General features: G+C 40.1%; 2 protein-coding genes across 2 annotated transcripts; one reads left to right on the forward strand and one right to left on the reverse strand.

Annotated features, from left to right (window-relative positions):
- Positions 1–303: 303 nt before the first annotated feature.
- scpep1 (serine carboxypeptidase 1) lies at positions 304–9,565 on the forward strand. The gene is made up of 13 exons (XM_028023051.1): positions 304–461; positions 668–807; positions 1,642–1,731; positions 2,213–2,368; positions 2,591–2,665; positions 2,960–3,032; positions 3,860–3,897; positions 3,978–4,106; positions 7,297–7,381; positions 7,488–7,601; positions 7,705–7,842; positions 8,862–9,025; positions 9,349–9,565. The coding sequence occupies exons 1-13, from the start codon at positions 410–412 to the stop codon at positions 9,409–9,411; spliced, it is 1,317 nt and encodes a 438-aa protein (XP_027878852.1). The 5' UTR covers positions 304–409; the 3' UTR covers positions 9,412–9,565.
- A 930-nt stretch (positions 9,566–10,495) lies between these two features.
- Positions 10,496–19,534, reverse strand: engase (endo-beta-N-acetylglucosaminidase). Its single transcript, XM_028023048.1, has 14 exons — positions 19,361–19,534; positions 18,537–18,613; positions 18,243–18,444; positions 17,976–18,124; positions 17,646–17,800; positions 17,021–17,169; positions 16,412–16,583; positions 16,225–16,331; positions 16,028–16,139; positions 14,705–14,892; positions 13,809–13,951; positions 13,314–13,413; positions 13,102–13,213; positions 10,496–11,895 (listed from the first exon to the last, which is right to left on the reverse strand). The coding sequence occupies exons 1-14, from the start codon at positions 19,477–19,479 to the stop codon at positions 11,506–11,508; spliced, it is 2,175 nt and encodes a 724-aa protein (XP_027878849.1). The 5' UTR covers positions 19,480–19,534; the 3' UTR covers positions 10,496–11,505.
- Between the last annotated feature and the right edge of the window lie 642 nt (positions 19,535–20,176).

A 20,176-nucleotide genomic window follows, 5' to 3' on the forward strand; every position in this document is an offset into this window, starting at 1 on the left:
CAGGAGCACGGAAGAGGGGTAAAAAACAAACAAACGGTAGACAGCTGTGAGGAGCTCTATCCCCTCCTTTGGCCATGGCTTGGACTTTTTCTTGGCATTTGTTTGTCTTTATTTTATTCACACCTGAATCAGGGATTTCAGCCATCTGATCCAGGTGTGATGAGGAAGGGGCGCATTTAACAGCTGCAGGATGGTAGTTCTCTAGAACTGGAGTTGGCCACGCACCTGACCGAAATGTTTCCTGAAGCTGTTCTGTTCAGTGACTTTATTTCAGACGAACTAGCTAGAGACCTATAGATACTAGGACCTCCCTCTCCCAACCCGTGGGTGTGTGTCAGCTGACTGGGCTGGTGTCATGTGATTTCTGTCCTGAATCAGAGCGGAGCGGAGCGGCAGGCTGGCTGAAACAATGGCTCGGTTTGGAGCTCTCCTCTGTTTTCTCTCTGTTCTCATCCCTCAAGGTAAGCTTTCTGGATTCCCACTGTAAGTTACTAGAACCTGCCTTAAAACATGATTGTTTTCTGATCATCACCACCTGTAAGCTCTTTGACTCCACTGACTGCAAACCGAAAGTGAATCGTTGTAAATAACTTTTTGAATAAGCACATATTTGAGTTAATTGTAGAGTCCATGTAGATACAGGAGGATGTACGTGTGTTGTTCGCAGGGCTTCCCTCTCCGCTGGCGGGTAAAGAAGTCTGGGACTACGTGGAAGTGAGACCCGGGGCCCACATGTTCTGGTGGCTTTATTATGCTGACAGTCCGTCAGCTCAGTATCAGGACCTGCCGCTGGTCATGTGGCTGCAGGTACAAAATAAAACCTAAACCAATCACACCTGTACTTCAGCATATTGGTCTGAGTGACGTCAGATTAAAAAGAAGGATGTTTTTTTTCTTCATATCCAGTCATATTTCATAAGTTAGAATCTCCTTAACAGTTTACATGAGGCTCGTTGACCAGATTTAAAGTACAATTAATGCTAGATGCCCTAAGCATAATATTAAACTTATTATAAACATAATATCAACTGTAAGAAAAATGTTAGTTTCTTTTCATTGGTCTGTCATATTCTAATTTTAAATGTCACGTTTTCAAAAGATGTAAGCAGAGAAAAGCAACAATTAGCAGAAATAAAAACTGGAAACACCAGCGTATGGACAACAGAAACACTTCAATAATTTGAATTGATTGAATATGTAAAAGAATGCATCCATCAGTGCCATTCAGTTGAACGGCTTTGTTTTAAAGTAGTTTGTGATCTATGAAAGAACTGAATTTCAAATGTTTGTTGGTGGAAGTGAACGTGGCGTCACCTGATGAGTAACACCAGAGATGCTTCTATTAGTAGCCACAGAGGAGGAAGTAACCATCCACCGGCAGTGTCAAAGTTTCCCTGAAACTGTTGCTAACGTGCTAATTCTCTTAGATAAAAGATGCACAGGTTCATATTCTGCAGCTTTCTTCAGTGTGTCTCACTTTTGTTAATCCATATTCAGGACAAACATTTAACTTGAAATGTGCTGACAGCTCAAGTTATAACAGATACTCTGTGGACAATACAAAAGTTCAGAAATGGGGGCGGCGGGGGGAGGAACCAGAATCTGTTATAAAATGAACCTGGCTCTGCTCTGCGTTGTAAGGGTGGACCAGGAGGATCAGGGAGTGGCTTTGGTAACTTTGAAGAAATTGGCCCACTGAACAGAGACCTGGAGCCCAGGAAGACGAGCTGGGTAAGATATCGGTGCTTTTCAGAGATTTTCTGAACTATTCTTACCTCTTGACCGTTTCAACAGTTTGCCATGTTACAACTACAAATTATATCATGCAGATTTTATTCTGATTATATGCTGCTGTGATTTTACCAACATAAAGCCAGAAAGTTTCTCCCCTGGTTTAAGGTCCATGTTTCACAGTGGAGATGATGTGTTTTTTTTTTTGTTGTTGTTTTCTTTTTTGTACAGTGATGGGTTTCTTACACAGGTTGCATTTTGCATGTATGCTTTAAGTCGAAGTTTTAGTTTTTCGATAATAGTTTAGTTGAAGTTGTATTTCATGTTACACTTAAGCAATTTCACAAAGGACCTACAAAAATATGGATGAGCAATTTATAGGTCAAATGTTCCTTTCTGTAATCCATGCTAGCTAGCTACAAAATAAAAACTAAAATAATGAACAAAAAACACTGAGTGTGCTCTATGATGTGTTGTGTAGGTGCAGGCAGCCAGTGTGTTGTTTGTGGATAACCCAGTGGGCACCGGATTTAGCTACGCTGAACGGCCTGACGGCTTTGCCACCAACGTTTCCACTGTGGCCTCAGACATGCTGGTGCTGCTCAAACATTTCTTCACACAGATACCGGAGTTCCAGGTGAGCTGACCTCCAATCAGCTCATATTGAAACAAGAGTAATGTTGTCTAAAAGCTTGGCTAACTTGTGGGGAAGTATTTACTGTTAACTAGACTAATTCTTATGGTCCTAAGTGGGGTTATATTAATACATTTTCACTATTTCCTTCTTTAAGTTTGAGAGGATTATTTGCCATATGAAAGAAGTGATTCCACTGTGAGTTAAAATGTCTGAACTTCGCAGAGCAAGCCCTTCTACATCTTCTCTGAGTCATATGGGGGAAAGATGGCTGCTGCCATCTCACTGGAACTCAGCAAGGTGAGCTTACTGCTCTTTGGGTCTATAGCATCAGATCCACAGCTTTGCTAACACAGAGCATTAGCTGTAATGATGGAGGAAGCGCTGTGTAAAGCAAGAATCACATGATGGGCCACATAAGACAGAAATAAATCAGATTTGCAAGTTTGCTTTTTTTTAGGATTCTAAGCAGATGTGTACTCTGTAATTAACTTATATGACTTGAACATGTTGTTATATAAAATTATAAGACTACTTTAGCTTTTCCTGATAACAAGGTGTGGTTTTTAATCTGGGTGAATTGTCTGTTTACAGGCTGTAGCCCAAGGCTCAGTGAAATGCAACTTTGCAGGTGTGGCACTAGGAGACTCGTGGATTTCCCCTTTGGGTCAGTATCAGTCAGTCTTTAACTCTCCAGGTCAACCTTTGTCCCCAGTTCTAATCAAAAACACACCAGAAAAATGCTGCACAGTCAGATTTTGGACCTTAATGATTTTGCAAGTTTCCTATTGTGACAGCATTTCATGTCACACCACTAGGTGGTGTAGTAATTTAAAAAAAACATGTATTCATTTTGGACCCACATTAGCATGGATAAATAATTAGGCTCCAAAGTGCCAGAGATCAGGATTTGCCAAACTTCCTTCAACTGGCTTTGTTTAGTAATAAGTGATTTACAACTTTAGGTAAAATATGTATTTTCTTTTTATCCCTGTTGGATTCAAAGCTACTCTCTCTACCAAAAAAACTAACAGCACATCATCTCACCTTTTGTTTTATAATCATCAGGGGGAAAAAATTAATTGGTCAAATTTTGAGTCAACAGTTCAGACATCAACAAAAATAGAACAGTGGTAAAGGCCAGCCAATCGTTGATCCATCTCTACGTTTTTTATTTTTTACCTTTTATCTGTGGATATTTTTAAAAATGCAGATGGCTTTATGTTTATGTACTTGAACTTAAAATCACTTTTGTTTTTAGAACTTAATTAGCAGTTTTATATAGTTGTTCACTTAAAGCTCAAAATCTTTTTTGGTATGTGAATAGCACTTAGTGACGGATACATGCATGCAATGTTTTCACGTTTTCTGTCAACACTTCCCTGCAGTCCCTCCATATATGATCAGATCAGATCTTCATCCTTTCTTTTGTAAATGTTTATAGAGTCTAAGCGACAACATGCCACTCACTGTAAGATTGTCTTTTGTTACCAGACTCTGTGATGACATGGGGTCCATACCTTTATACCACTGTGAGTAACGCACAGAATGCATTTCATTAACAACCGTGGATCCAAGCTGCTCTGTTGAATTTCTGACCTGCTGTGTGCAGTCCCTGCTGGACAACAACGGCCTGGCTGATGTCAACAGTGCAGCGGAGAAGGTGAAGCAAGCTGTGGAGCAGCAGCAGTTTCTGAAAGCCACTGAGCTGTGGTCGGTCACTGAGACGGTAGTGGAGCAGGTTGGTACCACACTGGAGCCTGAACACCCAAAAGGTTTCTTTAAACCCACAACCCATAACAATTGTGACCACTCACAACTGAACCGTTCGACCAGTCTAATTGAAAAATGGACACAGAAATCTAAGAAAAAGAAAAACGGATTACACATATACCTTCTTTTTTTTTAGTTGCTGAGGAAAAGAATACAAACACATACTATAAAGAAGGAATATAATGTATAAAATAAATGTGTTTATCCCAATACTGGAGCCGTGGAACCAACAAGCAGCCCTCTTCTCATCAAAGCCTAAGTTGAGGTATGAGGCTGGATAATGTCCAGGTCGGTACCTTAACACTGCTTGTTGACCCCTCGGATGTCCACTCAAGGGATCATAATACCAAATTATTATTTTCCTTGCAGTTGTGAAACATTTAAAACTTCCCATACTTCATTACTCATAAATCATTTGCTTACTCAAACACATAAACATAAAACATTAAGACCTGTAATGTCTTTGCAGAATCCAACAAATCAGCTTTGTGGCCCCTCTGCCTCTTAACTCTTTAAGAGTTCTTTGTTTCAAAGAAAGTTCATTTAGGTTTCTCAATAGGTCCAGTTCCCTGAATTTAGAAAACTAAAACTGCATCAAAACCTGCCTTATGCGATGATGATGACTTCTGTACAACTTCCTATAAACTATGGTTACAAACAAAACCCTAAGGTTTAAAAAGCCAATCTCTATTCCTTAGGGAAAAAGGTTCATGGGATCCTTTACCATTTTAGATTTCACAATTTATGTTTAAGGTACTCCATTAATCTGAGTTATCTCTATTGCCAGACCACAGGACAATCCTTACCCCCACCTCTTGGAGGGGATCATTTTATGGCAGGAAAGAGAGCCGATAAGGATTTCAGGAGAAACTCCTAACTCTTCTGTTTTATCGAAGGATGAAAAACATACACATGTGGAGGCTGATCTGCTGCTCCATTAGGGTTGTATCATGGGATGTTTCAATTTCATCTAATTTTAAGATTGGGGGGTTTTGTTCAGCTGAATCTGGCAACTTAGGATATAAAGGTGCTGTTGCTGCAGTAGCTGCTGGGGGTGGGGGTTGCATCACCGCTGCAGCTCCTGCCTGCTTCCTGAGCTGCTGTGAGAACAGCTCACTGGAGATTCATTGTACTCTGGTCTGACAAACATACTTGTTGGTTCCTCCTGTTTGTTCTTTATATATATATATATATATTTTTTATTTTAAACACACTCTTCCAAGATTCCAACCACTCCTAATCTACACCATACCCTTTTTTTATTTTCAGTGAGATGTCTCTCCACTGGCTTTCTTTCTTTGAAGGTGTAGAAATGCTAAAAACTACCCACTATCTTCCCTTAGATGGTTACTTTCTTTCTTTAGGCGAGAAAAAAAGAATAAAAACACCCACTATCTTCTGATAGTTACTTTCTTAGCTTTCTATCTTGGAGGTGAAAAAACGAGTAAAAACACCCACTAACTGCCTTTTAGATAGTTACTTTCTTTACTTAAAGGTGAAAAAAGATTAAAAATACCTACTTGTTTCCCATAATTTTAGTACTCTGCGATTTAGCTCTATGATCTGTTATTTTGTGCTTTGTCACAGAAAGTGCACTACATATGCGCCTATTGTCCCCTTCCGAGGACAATAAGTTGTACTTTCAGAGAACTCAGCACCAGTCACACTTCACACTCATACAAAAATTTCCTGATGGCTTGAGGTTTCTTATGGGGACCTCATCCAAGGGGGGGACTGTAAACCCTGCACCCCATTTTTCTTTTTTTATTTTAGGGACTTTAACCCAAATTGGGACTCTAACCCACGTTTTATTTTAGAGACTCTAACCCTAAATTGGCTGAATTGGGACTCGTACCTAATTAATAGCGCTTTTTCAACTCACGTTTCTGTCGGTTCGTCTTGTCCGGTCGGATCTCGTCAATCCGCCATTGGCAGACAAAGTCGGACATAGGGCTCTGGCCCAGCGAAAACGTTACTTCCCGGGACTTTGTTTCCAAGTCCTGTTGACTCTGGCTGTGCACGGTTTTCAGCACGTCGTTCTTCGTCTGTCAGCGAACTGGTAGGTTGAGATCCTGGTCACGGCATCAAGTTGATAGATATTTTCTCAACCTAAATAAAAAGAACCACAGGCAACGTTACTTAGTTTTCAACCAAATTCTTGCAAGAATTGAGAAGGCACAGAGGATCAGCTCCTGCAAGCCGATCTCCTTACTAATGTAAGAAAGATAACAAAACATAATAATTCTAACACCCATGGCTTGTTGGGGGAAATCACTTTGATTATCAGTGGCTATTAATTTCCCAAAGGGCAGTTGTTAATAGAACTGATTTATTTATTATTACAGATTATTATTACCTGATTGTCAGGAATCATCATACATACCTATGTATTGTAGGTTATTGAGGTGTGGTGTTAGAATGATGGAGTGAATCTGCGCTGTGATTGAGGCAATTTAAGCAACTGAAAAACAAAAATGTAACAGACTGAGGTGAATGGACAGAGACAGCATTTTGTCTGGAGTTGCTGAGAAGCTTGTTTACTGGAGCAGGAGGGAAACAGGATGTGAATATGAAAAAGGAACAGTGTCTTATTAATTTAACTCAGATCTTCAAAGGAGAAACTAACAGCTGATGTGGATTTGGATCCAAAGTACTTGAATACAGCCAGCATGTTCAGGTTCATGATGTCACAGGGTATCCCTGCTGTTTGGCCAATGGGCTTCTGTCAAACTCGGGTGTGAAATGCTGTGAATGCTGGGATGTGGAGTTGCTTTACCAGTTCCAGCTTGTGGTCTGGTCACCAGGTCAGGGATGTGACTTTACACACAAGCCATCGACTGATTACATGGTCGAATCCCAGCAGGTTCCAGGATGATTTTTCCCCCCTTTCTTTTGTTAAAAAGATACCAGCTCTGTTTTACAACAGTTTAGAAATGTCATTAAGTATAGTGCTACTTGGAAAAACGTGATATGGACTGAGGAAACATTTGGGACGCACTGATCCAGAAGACCTCCACAGGTCTTGGTAGTATTCTTGACAAGTCAGGAATGTTTTGGTGCCTTAAAGACCTTTAGGAGAGGGGTTATAATAGTAGGACTGAAATAATGTACAAATCAAATATTTATTTTTCAAATCAGCAAAATTGTTTTCTTCCCAGAACACCAATGGGGTGAACTTCTACAACATTCTAACCCAGCAACCAGATGAGAAGGTCACTACTGCTGCAGGAGAAAACTTCATCTGTATGGCACTGTCTAAACCTAGACTCCACTTACCAAATGAATTTATGAAGATTGGACCTAATATTATTGCTCTAGCTGACAGATGTGCTTTTCCTCTCTGCATCAGCTCTGCAAACCCACCGCCACATTCGCCCTCTGCACAAGCAATCACTGAACGAGCTGATGAACGGAGCAATAAGGAAGAAACTGGCCATCATCCCTCAGAATGTCACTTGGGGAGGTACTTGGATTAAGTCTCCATATATAAACTGTCTGGTACACATCACAGTGTTATGTTTCATGTTCTGTCTGCCTTCTTTGTCCTCATCTATTCTGGTTTTTAGGTCAAGCAGAAGACGTGTTCAGCAACATGGCTGGTGATTTTATGAGGCCAGTGGTGGATATAGTGGACCAGTTGTTGACAGCTGGAGTCAATGTGACGGTTTACAATGGCCAGCTGGATCTCATAGTGGACACCATCGGTAAACGAGCTTCCAAATCAGTAATACATTTAACACTAGTGATGTACAGAGAGGCTGGTGACCAGTTGATGTGAAACGCAGAAATATATATTTTGTCTCTGGTCAGTGAATACCTAAACAAAACTAGTTCACACTTGCAACGCTGTTCCTTTGAGAAGAACATTGTTTTTGCTGTTTTTGATATTAGTGAAGTGTTTTAAACTGAAGTTAAAGTACAAGTTGCAGAGACATGTCTATGATTTAGTCAGGTCGCCAGACACAGACAGAGTATGGTAGATAACAGGAAAATGACTTTTCAAAATGTTTTTGAGCTAACTGAAAACTAGGGTTAGGGGTAAGTAACCCAACTTAAGTAACCCAGTTGGTAACCCAACTGAAAAGTTGAGCTGGTGTGGGCTGGGTTTGGAGATGCTGGCAGTCTTTGGGAAATCTGTTAAGGTTATGTGTGTGCCAAAGATTAATCACTCGGATTGCTTTTTACTGTTAGTCAAGTTATGCTAACCACTAAAAAGAGGCTAAAGACTGTTGCAAATGTTGACTTCAACAATGTCTGTTTTTAAAATTCTGATGTGCATAAAGTTGGCTTGAATTTCTTCAGCTGTTACTACTGCTAAACTACTACAATTAAAATGATTGTGATCATTTATTTATATAGTCTACAACTGATCAAAATGTTATTCAGACCCAGTTGTACCACAATGGAAATTCAGACCCAGTTAAAGGGGAAAGTGTCTATAAACCAAACTATTCCAACCTTTTTAGGTTGGAATAGGGCTTTCATTGAGAAGCGCTCAATGAAAGTACTTCTTTCATTGAGTGCTCTGATAATACACCATGACACCCCCCCTTCTAATTTAGCAAGACATAAGAAGATTAAAGCAGAAGGATATATAGATCATTTTCCAAATAAAAACTTGAAGCTAGTACATCTCTGGTGAACACATGTTCATGTTTCTTCATGTTTGAGCTCATTTTAAAAGCTCATTCATAAATCATAAAAGCACATTTTATTGTTCCAGGTCAGGAGCTTTGGGTGAAACGGCTAAAGTGGGAGGGACTTCCTGGTTTCAGCCAGCTGAGGTGGACCCCCCTGGATGACCCAGCCTCCCCAGGAACCACTGGAGCCTTTTTCAAGACTTACAAGAACTTTGCATTCTACTGGATCCTCAAAGCTGGTCACATGGTAAAACCTGAGCTGGTTCTAACTACTTTAGTTTTAAATATTGAATTTCATGAAACACTGATCTGTTTAGTTTGGAAGAATAGAAGGGTGTAGAGTAGACCTGTAATACAATGTAGATGGTAGAACTGTAAGATGCAAACTTTTCTGGTATAAAGTATTTTATCTAGAAGTACTCAGATTTTTGCTTTGCTTTCTGTTTGGTGTAAAAAATGTTTTTAATGAAGTTAATTAAGTTAAATTAAATAAAGTTAAATTCAAAGTGCATATTTTATAGCAGAAATGGTAGGAATTCAGTGTTAAACTGTAATCTTGTTATATCTCAGATTCCTTCAGACCAGGGAGCCATGGCCTTGCAGATGCTGAAGATGATCACGCAGCAGGACTGAATGAAGGTTGTGCCAGCTGGGACGGCTCTGACAATCACAGAAATTCTTCTTTTTTTTTTTTTACTTGCTTTCCAAAATTGACTTTGATATCAGGTGCACTTGACTTAAAGTTCTGTCAATTCCAGTCACTAAATACAACTTTCTTTTATAAATACTCTTGTACGTTTTCTTTCTTTTTTTTTTTGTTTTTTGGCATGCTTCTATGAGAAACATGGATCTAAACTACTAACTTTCACTGGATGAATTGATTTGCAGTTGACGAATGGCCATAAAACATAACATTTGGCACCATATGCATGGGATCTGTGGGTTATGTCTCTATAATCTACCCCATCATTATGCCGTCACCATCTACAGTGACTCTCTCTGAAGAATTTGAATTAATGAGTTATAACATTTAATTTCCCGTTGGGATCAATAAAGCATTTTGAATTGAATCTGAATAAGGGTGTTGAAAAGGTTTAGGCTCCACTTTTCCAATTGGAAAATGGTAGAAATGAAAATTGGAGCAAAAACATTTTAGTCCTGATATGGATGATATCCTCCACAATAATGTCCTGATCAAACTCTAAGCTCAGCTGATATTTTGAGAAGTATGGTTCGAATCCCCACCGAAGCCTTTCTGCATGAGGTTTCCTCCCACATCCCAGAATTTAGCAAATAAGGATAATTGGTCCTTATAAATTGCCCTGTGTGTGTTTATATGGCCCTGAGTCCAGGAAGAACCCCACCTCCTTCATGACAGCTGGAGAAATGCACCAGGCATCCTGTGACCCAGCAAAGATAAGCTGGTATAGAAAATGTAGATTTCACAAAAAATAAATGTCCGTGGTTTTATGAAGTGGTGCTCTCAACCACTATCATCAAAATAAAGAATGAAGGAATGTCTGGCCTGATTGTGTTCCATTCTTACAGTGGAGTTATCGATACTTAAATTGATCAATTGAGCTGTTTTAGATTACTCTCATCACACTGATAGAAGTCTCACTGTATTGGATATCTGACACGGCGGTGGAGCCGGGTCACTGAGGCCACATGTTTGCTTTGCAGAACAATAACATGACAGGAAAGAACTGGGACTGAGTTGTGTGTGTTTTCTGTTTTTATTTCAACCTTTTGAGTTAGCCATCTGTATTGCCTTGCAAGAATATTGATGCACTTGAACACTTTACCTTTTATGTTTGCATACTTTTCTGTATTTTATTGAGGTGGTATGTGGTTAACCAATACAAAGTGTTTAGTGCTCACAGTTGAAAACAGGTATATGCATACACTGTATAAAAATATACAAAGTATAACTTTCTAAAATGAAATCAGACTAAATGTTCTGGTTCTCCTTCAAACCTCGCTCTGTATCTCTGTATCTCCTAGCGTGACCAATCATGGAAGCTTCTAGCCACCTTGTTTTTCACAGAAATAAGAAAACTTATCAATTGATGGATTTTTTAAAATGAGACCAGCCACTTCTGGTCAATGAGTGGCCAACTCACTTTTTACGTAGCAACTCATCGTTATGGCTTCTATGAAGACCGGGATAGTTTGCGTGGTTGGAACAGTGGTCCCAGAAATACATTTGTCCAGGGCCACAGTTCCACAGCTTTTAAATGTGTCCTTCTCACACACTTGAAGACGCTGTTTTTGAGGAATGCAGTTTGAGACTCAGAGGTTGCCCTAGTAACTAGTGATGGTGGGATGAAGCTTCATGCGCCGTGGTGCTTCTTTTGCTCTACTGTGACATCAAGTGGACTATATATGTAAAACAGGCAACATGAAAACATGATATGTGAAGCCTGCAATAAACAAGTAAATGTTTGTGATTCCGACAAATAAATTCTGATTATAATCTTAATCTGTTTATATGAAACAATGGCTGGATCAAAAAGAGAACTGGGGTTGTGATGGGCTTGTTACTCTAACCGCATTATTTATTACTTAAAAATAAAAACTTTAACTGTGCTCAGGTTCAGGTGGTTTCTCTGTTTGAGATGATTCCATCTGCTACAAAAACCATCCACGCTCAAAATGTATAAATGAAAGTCTTTAAAGTGTTGAACGTATTTGCATACAGTTCCTTGTATGAAATCCATGTTCAGCTCATTCTGTGTAGCTGAGCTGTCTTCTTCCCCACCGGCTCTCCGGGACGAGGGAGCCCCACCTGGTCACCGGCTCCACCAGCAGCTCCAACACGCTGGGCGGCTTAGGCACGAGCAGCTCTGTCACCCTGAACTGGTTGGAGTAGGCCCGGGCCAGCAGCTCCAGCTGACCTGGAGGGATTCTTGGGTCCGGTCCTCTCAGCCTTCTCCAGTGCACCCTGAAGTGGCGCACAGATTCCACAGGGTAGTCCCAGCGCAGGGTGGCATTGAGGCGCAGGCAAGAGGACGAACTCTCTGGTGATGAACCGGCACCACGCAGCCAAACCACATCATCAATGCACAAGCCCCGAACGGGGTCAGTGGGTGGCTGCAGAGTACCCACGTCCAGTACCTGACAGAAACACAACAGTTCCTTCAAGACATGTCAGCTTAGACCTAAAAAGTAAACCAGTTCTTTTAATTATTGGATCTACATAGATACATTCATTCTGGATGGATATTATATCACTCTTGGTATCTGAAATGGAAGAACTGATCTACGTTGTTTATCGGGTTAGATGACTTTTGAAGTATAAAGTTTAAGTATGGTTGAGGTCAAGGCCATTCCAGAACTTAATGTCAGCGTGTTTTATTCCCTTTAAAATTAGTTTGTGTGTGTGTGTTTGAGAACAATCTCCACTTGATCCAAGCTGGAACCTCTGATAAAGGAAATTAGTTAAGATGTTCAAGAATAACCTAAGACCCACTGACAGACTGAGCAGAACTGCATAGGAAGGTGATGGCCAGGCGAGTTCTCCACTGAATCTAGTAGAAAAGTTTAGAAAACATAAATATGATTCTTATGCGTTTCTGCAGGGACTGAAAAAGGCACATGGCAGTAACCTTGAAATCTGAAGTCAAAAATATAAATAATTAGAGTAAAACCGGATCACGGCGTATGAAACTGACTTTAATTATATGACAAAGATAGGACTTTAACTAGGCCATTTTATCTTTATGACCAAACATGGAGGAACAGCATTCAGATGATGAACCACAAATCTGGAACAAACTTTCTGAAAACTGCAAAACAGCTGGAACAATGATCTCCTTTAAGTGCAGACTTAAAACACACTTGTTTAGAGAATAAATGAAACATTAATAAACATTCTGATGTGTAATAATGCCATCAGACAAAATGTTATGTTTCAATTGTTGACTGTGCTCTATAACTGTATTTTTGTGTTTTTATGATGTAAAGTGCTTTGAACTGCAGCGTTGGCAAAATGTGCAATAAAATAAACTTGATTGATTGATAGATATCATAGGAAGCAAGATTGGTGAACTCTAGATGCCACATGTTTCACTGAGATTTACCTGTTAACTGTAGAATGAGACTGATTACAGCCCTTTATAATAATGCCAGAACATAGTTAAAAAAAACGTCCCCAATTTTCCCAAACAAAAAATGACTTAAAACTATGTTGGAAATGGTCCTTGAGACGCATGAAAACCATAAAATCTTTATGCATCAAACCTTCTCCAGCAACACTTTCTATTTCTCTGTCCCATCTAGAAAATGATCCATGTTCTCTGTAGAGAGTAGTGATCGTCTCACCTTGATCTCTCCCACTCTGCAGCTGAAAGTCGTGTCCTGAGGCTCCCCTTCCCGATGGATAAGGACACACACTTCTCTGAGAACGCAGCCATGAAGCTCCAGTTGTGAACATCTGCTCAGAGCAACATTGGAACAACAGAAAGAACAGACATTTACGCTCTAAAATGAAGTCAACTCAACTAAACTGCTGCTCTGCCGTCATTGTGCCTCACCTAACAGTCCATCCATGCAGGTCTCTGTTTCCACAGAGCTCAGACATCTGGCTCTCTAGCTGCGATCCACTTCCCACAGTCTCAGGGGTCACACTGTTTACTGTGGAGAAACACACAACATTTATCAGCTCAAACTTTAAGACAAACTGCTTTCCTTTTCAAAAACATCCAAGTCAGCTTTGGATTGTTTTCCTTTATAGAAAAACATATTTGATTGTACATTTCTAACTTGAATTGTATTTAAGATCAGGTATTTGTTATAGAAGAGCTTAATATACATGTTTTGTGTTTAAGTTTAAATGTAAGGTTATACCGAAGAAAGACTGTTTGCCCAAAAAAGTATGTTTACTAAAGTATCGATAAGAGAGCTGCTGTACGGATCTATTATAGAACTTCTACATTGTGTGTTTTTGATCCAACAACAAATTCAGTGGATTTTTGGCTGTGTGTTTCTCTTCATATTGGTCCTGAGGTTATGTTCCACAAGAAACTCACGTGTGACCTCATGGACATCAGTGTGGGAACAGTGAGAAGAATCTGTTGTCCTCAGCTGCAAAGAGACGGTGATGCCAGCAGACGCTTTGTACACCAGAGTTACCATGATCCTGGAATCCAGCGGCACATGGAGCGAGAAAATCCTGGCAAATACACAAAGTCACTGTCATTCTTTTAATGCTTATAGCATGAACATTTTATTGAAAAGACAGAGCAAAGTCAATATGCAGGTGTATGACAGCATCATCAATTCTAACTCCATGGCGATAAGCAAACTGCAGGGGGTCTTGATATGTCCTTGTCTGCTTACAGGAGTCCCTCCAGGTTTATAGTCATTGATGACTGATGGGTGAGTTTTCTTCGGTCCCAGAACCAGGCAGGATGTCAACCACATCAATGGAACTTTCTTCTGGGTTGGCCTAAGACTGAAGAGGTGTTGCACAGGCCCTTCAGGACTCCGGGGCCCTGCAGTCTTCCTCTCCAGCTTCTTCCTGCATGCCTGCCTACTCGCCATCTTTAATCCTCACTAAGTTACTCCTCAGTAATCCCCCGTCCCCCTCACTAAAAGTTCTTTTTTGTCTTGTTTAACAGTTCATTTGGGTCACTAGTGACCCAGGGTTCATTACTGGGGAAGTACTTTGCTGTTTTGGTGGAGACGTTATTAAGTACAAAGTAGCTTATATAGTTGGTCTCACACACACACACACACACACACACACAGAGTCATGATCTCCTCTCCAATCTGTAGCCTTATAATAATCCTGTTGGGTTCTTACACTAGAAACTCATTAAATCACCGTGTGAAGCTATTTGTTCTATTCTGCCTCATGATAAATATAGAGTTGGCCATACAGTTAATATAAATGTGCATATGTAAACACACGCAGACACTTTACTTGGCACAAATTGGAGTGTTTAAAGTTGAGGGGATGAGTCCGTCCAGCAGCAGAGAGCAGCCTCCATTCCAGGCGTCTTCAGGGCAGCCGCTGCTCCTGACCCAGCCCCCGTCCTCCAGAGCCATGTGGTAGTACAACGGCTGGATCTCCTGAGCAGCCAGGTTGAACCAGCGCTTTGCCGTCTCATGCTGAAACACACAGGAACAGCAAGAAAACGTCTCTTTTTACCTCTAGGTCAACTTTAAAGCTGGGAACAGGAACAGTAGGTTATGTTGCTACAGGGTCAAAATGTTTGTATGTTTGAAGAAAATGGCTCAAACTGAATGTCAAGAAACGGAATGTCAACTTTTAAATGAAATGTCCAAAACAAACACACAAAACTGACAGTAAAGTGTCTTTTTAGGATGAATGGAGCTTTAATCCAATTCAAATTTTCATCTTCAGTTTGAACTTTTATTTTGTTTATATTTCTTTTCAAACCTACAGACATTGAGGCTCCTATCAAGCTCTATATGTCAGAAACAAACCTTTTACACCTTAAATTAAGGTGCTTGGTCTACATCAGAAAGATCTGACAGTCATTAGTCGTTTCATGCATAGCGGTGGACAGTGGACAGCTCTCTAAAAGCCATTTTCTAGCGTTTCTTGTGGAGTTTTATGTTATAAAAACACACAGACCACTGAAGTAGACACTAGTGGATCATACTCTATCAACTGCCGGCCGTCCACTGCAAGTGCAAGAAGATTTTTGTTAAATCCAATATGGCAGAAAGACAATTAACCAACTTAGGAATATCCAGTCCCTCCTTCTACTGTAGAGGACTCTTGCAAGTAAAAAAAATATTGTGACATCATGTAACCCCTAAAAGACTAATACTGCTGATGTATTTGCCAAATAAACACTTTGTATTTGGAGAAAATTTTAACTGATCACCTAGAAAAAAAAATCCTAAAAATTATTTTTTTATATTACAATAAATTTTTCTCACCTTTTTTATGCTTTACAAAAAAATCAAAAACACTTTGGGAAATAATTCTGACATAAAGGATCAGATTTCACGCATGAAAGAGTTAGAATGCTACAGGCTTATCATCTGTTGTTTATGTTATTAGGAACATAAACATTATCAGCCTAAAACTAAATAACTAATTAGTCATCAGAGTAAAAGATTAAAGACACAGGCATTTAAAAACTTCATGCACGCTAAGAGTTGAGCATTGTTCATTGTCATTTTATATACATATACTGATACCAGTTGGTGTGTTGGGGTTGGTTTTGTGCATTTAAGCTTTTACTCCTTTTAGTTTCCAGTCTGTGAGTACCTGTCCTTCCCTGTAGACTGCTTTCCCAAAGCCCTGGCAGAAGGAGGAGATGAATGGAAGCTGTGAAGCTGGTCGGTGGATGTACAGGTAATCTGAGAGCAGAGCCCAGAACCTGCAGGGGGAAGCAGAGCGTCTCGGTGTCATTATGCCTGCAGACCTTCACCAGGTGTGCACTGCACATGCTGAGCTGGCCTCACTTGTCTTGATGGGTGCGGAATTTGCTCTTATCACTTTGACTCTCATACACCCATCCTGGAGCGAAGATGGCTGCAGAGAAGTTGTGCTTTCGGATGACGTCCAGAGCCTGTCAACAGCCAGAACAGGATGCAGAACTAAGACAGTGATCTGAGAAGAAACAACTGGACAGACTGTTACAGTTTCTACCTTATTGGTTTCCAGCATCCCTCCCACCACCTTCCCTCTGGCAAACACATCCACCCCAATGTACACATCAGCCTGACGGCCTTGGACCACAGAGTAGTCCTTCATCCACTCCAGGTTTTCCTCTGTCCAGTTGTAGTTTGTAAAGAAGCCATCACAGGCATCAAAAAATATCCTGTCAGAGAAGAGTGGCACAGCTAAATTAGTGTCAACAAACCAATCATTTTGATTCTAGGACGATGTATTATGGTGACAGCAACATGTATTTCATAAATATTAAAAATAGACAATGCTCATATCTCAAGCAAAATGCTGGATGAAGAAGTTTCTTACTTAAAGCAGTAAATAATATATTCTGTTATCCAGAAGACAAAGATTAATGAGAGAGAGTAGAGGTGTAGCTGTTCCCTGGAGGTCAGCTTTCCTAAACAAACTGCCCACCATCTATCATCAAATGATCTCCATATGTCCACTGAAATTTGAAAACACCACTGATTGTAGAACATGAAGTCAAAAATAGTTTTCCCAGAGAAGCTGCAGATCTGCGCTTGTCAAACAGAACCTCAGACTGAAAGAAGATCAGATAAACGTTTTTTTCTCCCTTCTACTCGCCTGTTGGACTGGTTGAGTTCATTCTGCCACTGAAGCTTTCCGTTCTCAGTGACACTGTCGTACCACAGGATCAGGCTGCTGGGCACTCGCTCGTGCATCTGCTCCATCAGGTAGCGCAGGAACAGCGGAGCGTTCTTCACAGCTCCCTCCTGCAAAACATCAGCGCAGAGATCCAACCTGCTGCCTGATTTATTCATTAACCAGCCATGCCACAAAACCTCTGAATAAACCAGTGCAAGCTGAGGTGTTGGGGGGTGTGGAGGGGTTTCTAGTAAAGATGACTTCTAAAGTAGGAAAATGTCACTGATAAAATGTTTCAGAAAACTACGATTTAAAGGACTTCAACAGGATACAAGAGAAGGTTCCAAAGTGACTGGAGTTTTCTTTGACTGTTAGAAGCACGGAGTAAAACTGGCCCCTCCTATCAGACGCAAACAGGAAGGGTTTTTATATTAAATTCTCTCTGATCCTATTTTTAAAGTTAGTTTGAATTTAAAAATACATATTTTATTGTTTCTTCAACTAAGAAGTTGTCTTTTCTATAACATGCACACAACTATGAAGGAAACCAGTGTGTTTTGTTAGTACGTCCACCGAGGAGAAGAATTGCAGACTTATGACTCACACTCAGAGTGTTCTCTATGTTAATGAGCCAGCCATCAAAGCCGTAATAATGACTGATCTGGACCAGCTTGTCAGCCACGGCCCGGTACGACTCCTCATCTTTCAGGAAGGCCTCACACACTGCCGCTCCGTCAGTCCACTCTGTGATGAAAGTCCCTGAAAAGCAGCTCAGTGATTCAGATTATGACAGAAGGTGTGAAGACAGGTCAGGTCAGAGGCTAAATATGTTCCGTCATAACTGTGTAACAGTTCAAGGGGTATGCGTAGTTTTGAAAATCACTGTAAAAACAACTCCAGGATATTAATCCAGATGAGGGCCTTTTATGCTTACCAAGAACTATGACTCCATGTTTATGTGCAGCATTCGTCCACACGGCTGGAGGAACAGTGACCATCTGATGAGTGAAGTAGTTAAAAATGTCTATGTACTGCCAATGGTAGAAGGCATAGGGTTCCTCTGAACTGGTGCCTTGGACAAACCTTAAAAAGAGAAGTAAGGATGAAATGTCATTATAAAAACACAGATTTTAATGCAAACATTCCAACATTCAAGAACTTCTAAACGGAAGAAGTTTAATCAGAGATATATCCACCATACCGGTCGTCCAGGTAGCCACCCATCATGTCATGGGACACCAATGTCCGGCGTAGACAGTTGACCAGACGGGGCTTCCGAGGTGCCAGAGGAACGGCTGCCACGTTGAAGGGGTTCGCCTCGCTTCGGTTCCATGACAACAAGTCATTCATAGAGGACAGACCACAGCTGATTGGTTCGGTTGTGTCTGCATCGTAATGTTTGGCTGGGACAGGAAATGAGAATAAAAGCAGCACAACACGTCATCATACCGGCTATAGGTCAGAGTGTCATCAGTCTTCATGGCAGCCATCTTACCAGGAAGAGCAGAAGGTGAATACTTGATGACCTCATGAACACTTGAGTCCACAGGCTGGTCAAAACACGACTCGGTCCTGAAGAAACACAAGGTGCCTTATTTTATGAAGAAATACAGTCCAGCAAAAAAAGAAATACAAATATTTGGAAACCTTAACTCATGAATATGTTGTTGTCCAGTCCAGATCTTTAAATCACAGAATATTTTTAATTATCTGCAAGGAATTCATCAATGCTCTCGGTTATCTGCATTGGTTTTAACTGCATTCTTGATATTGTGATAGTGTAGAAGGTAAAAGCGCAACAGAGCAATTGAACAATCTGAATGGCTTTGGACTTTCACACCATGTTAACAGAACCACGCCGCAGGACCTGGACCGGGGGATTTCCAGATGTCTAAACGTTTGTGACTGTTGTTCTTTCTGACTATCGCATAAATATGAATCAGTTAAGTTCTCCTCACCAGCAGATTTACCTTATAAGGAGGCATAGTAGAAGACCTCTAACTTCAGCCCTCTACTGCACAGACTTGACTTTACCAACATGATGTAGTTATAAAGTACACACCTAGCATTTTTGGGACCTACTTTTGCTTCCACTTCCACCACTTTTAACTCAATCTTTTAAAAAAATATGGAATCTCTTGTGAGTGGCTCTCTCCACTTCAGGCTGCATTTTTACATTTGAATCATTTTTATAACCTTAGAAAACCACGTAATTATGTACACCACGGCATCATTTTTGTCTGTTTGTTTTAGACGGAAACTGTCCAAACTTAGTTTTAATCTGTTAGCATATGAAGAAGTTTTTCCTGGAAACTGTACCGTTTCTTTTTACTGTCCACTTTCCCGTCTTCAGCAACGTCTCCACTTCTTTTGAGATTATCAGCAGCTGGCAACCCGACTTCTCCGAGAATCACGTTTTCATCACCAGATAACTCCATTTCTCCGCACTGAAAGGAGTCAGCAATGAAAGAGAAACCAGGAAACCCCAAACAAACAACTACTTCCGAGTTTATCCTTTCAGAATAAAGATGCCGTGTTGGAGGCTGACAGTGAATGGTCCAACCACAGATTGTCCTTTTTTGTCCTCATTTTTCTATGTAATAATAATAATAATAATAATAATAATAATAATAATAATAATAATAATAATAATAAATAGTAGTAGTAGTAGTAGAAGAAGAAAGCGCTAAAAGAGAAGTAATTTGAAACTGACAAAAGTAATAAGTAATGATTCGCTCAAAATTAACCAATACAAATTTGATATTGTTTTTGATGTTATTAAACATAATATTTTTATTGTGTGTGTGACGTAGTGTTATTTATTAACTTCCCTCTATGTAATAATGATGTAGTAGAAGAAGAAGGGGAAGGGGATCAGCCGCAATAAAAATAACTTTGAAGTAATAAAAAATGAAACTCGTAAATTGCACAAACATACGAAGCAACATTTTTCATCAAGTGATAAAATAACGATTTAAAGGTTTAAAGTTCAATGAAAGTAGTATTACACAAGTTACAGAATGCTGCGGTTTTTAAAATTGTTTTTATTATTATTATCTTTCAAATATTTTCTTTTTATGGCTGAAGAATGAACTCGTGCGTTTCATTGACCACTTGCAGATGGACAAAAGCCAG

This window comes from Xiphophorus couchianus, chromosome 7 (genome assembly GCF_001444195.1).
Source record: "Xiphophorus couchianus chromosome 7, X_couchianus-1.0, whole genome shotgun sequence".
Taxonomy (NCBI): Eukaryota; Metazoa; Chordata; class Actinopteri; order Cyprinodontiformes; family Poeciliidae; genus Xiphophorus; species Xiphophorus couchianus.

What these genes read in the sequence shown, in the direction of transcription:
- scpep1 (XM_028023051.1), top strand. Translation starts at nt 410, where the DNA reads ATGGCTCGGTTTGGAGCTCTCCTCTGTTTTCTCTCTGTTCTCATCCCT. An exon ending in AGCCCAGGAAGACGAGCTGG is followed by an intron (nt 1,732 to 2,212) that starts GTAAGATATCGG and finishes TGTGTTGTGTAG; the next exon opens with GTGCAGGCAGCCAGTGTGTT. An exon ending in TCTCACTGGAACTCAGCAAG is followed by an intron (nt 2,666 to 2,959) that starts GTGAGCTTACTG and finishes GTCTGTTTACAG; the next exon opens with GCTGTAGCCCAAGGCTCAGT.
- engase (XM_028023048.1), bottom strand. Translation starts at nt 19,479, where the DNA reads ATGGAGTTATCTGGTGATGAAAACGTGATTCTCGGAGAAGTCGGGTTG. An exon ending in AACACTCCAATTTGTGCCAA is followed by an intron (nt 13,952 to 14,704) that starts GTAAAGTGTCTG and finishes TGTATTTGCCAG; the next exon opens with GATTTTCTCGCTCCATGTGC. An exon ending in TGATGTCCATGAGGTCACAC is followed by an intron (nt 13,414 to 13,808) that starts GTGAGTTTCTTG and finishes GTTTCTCCACAG; the next exon opens with TAAACAGTGTGACCCCTGAG.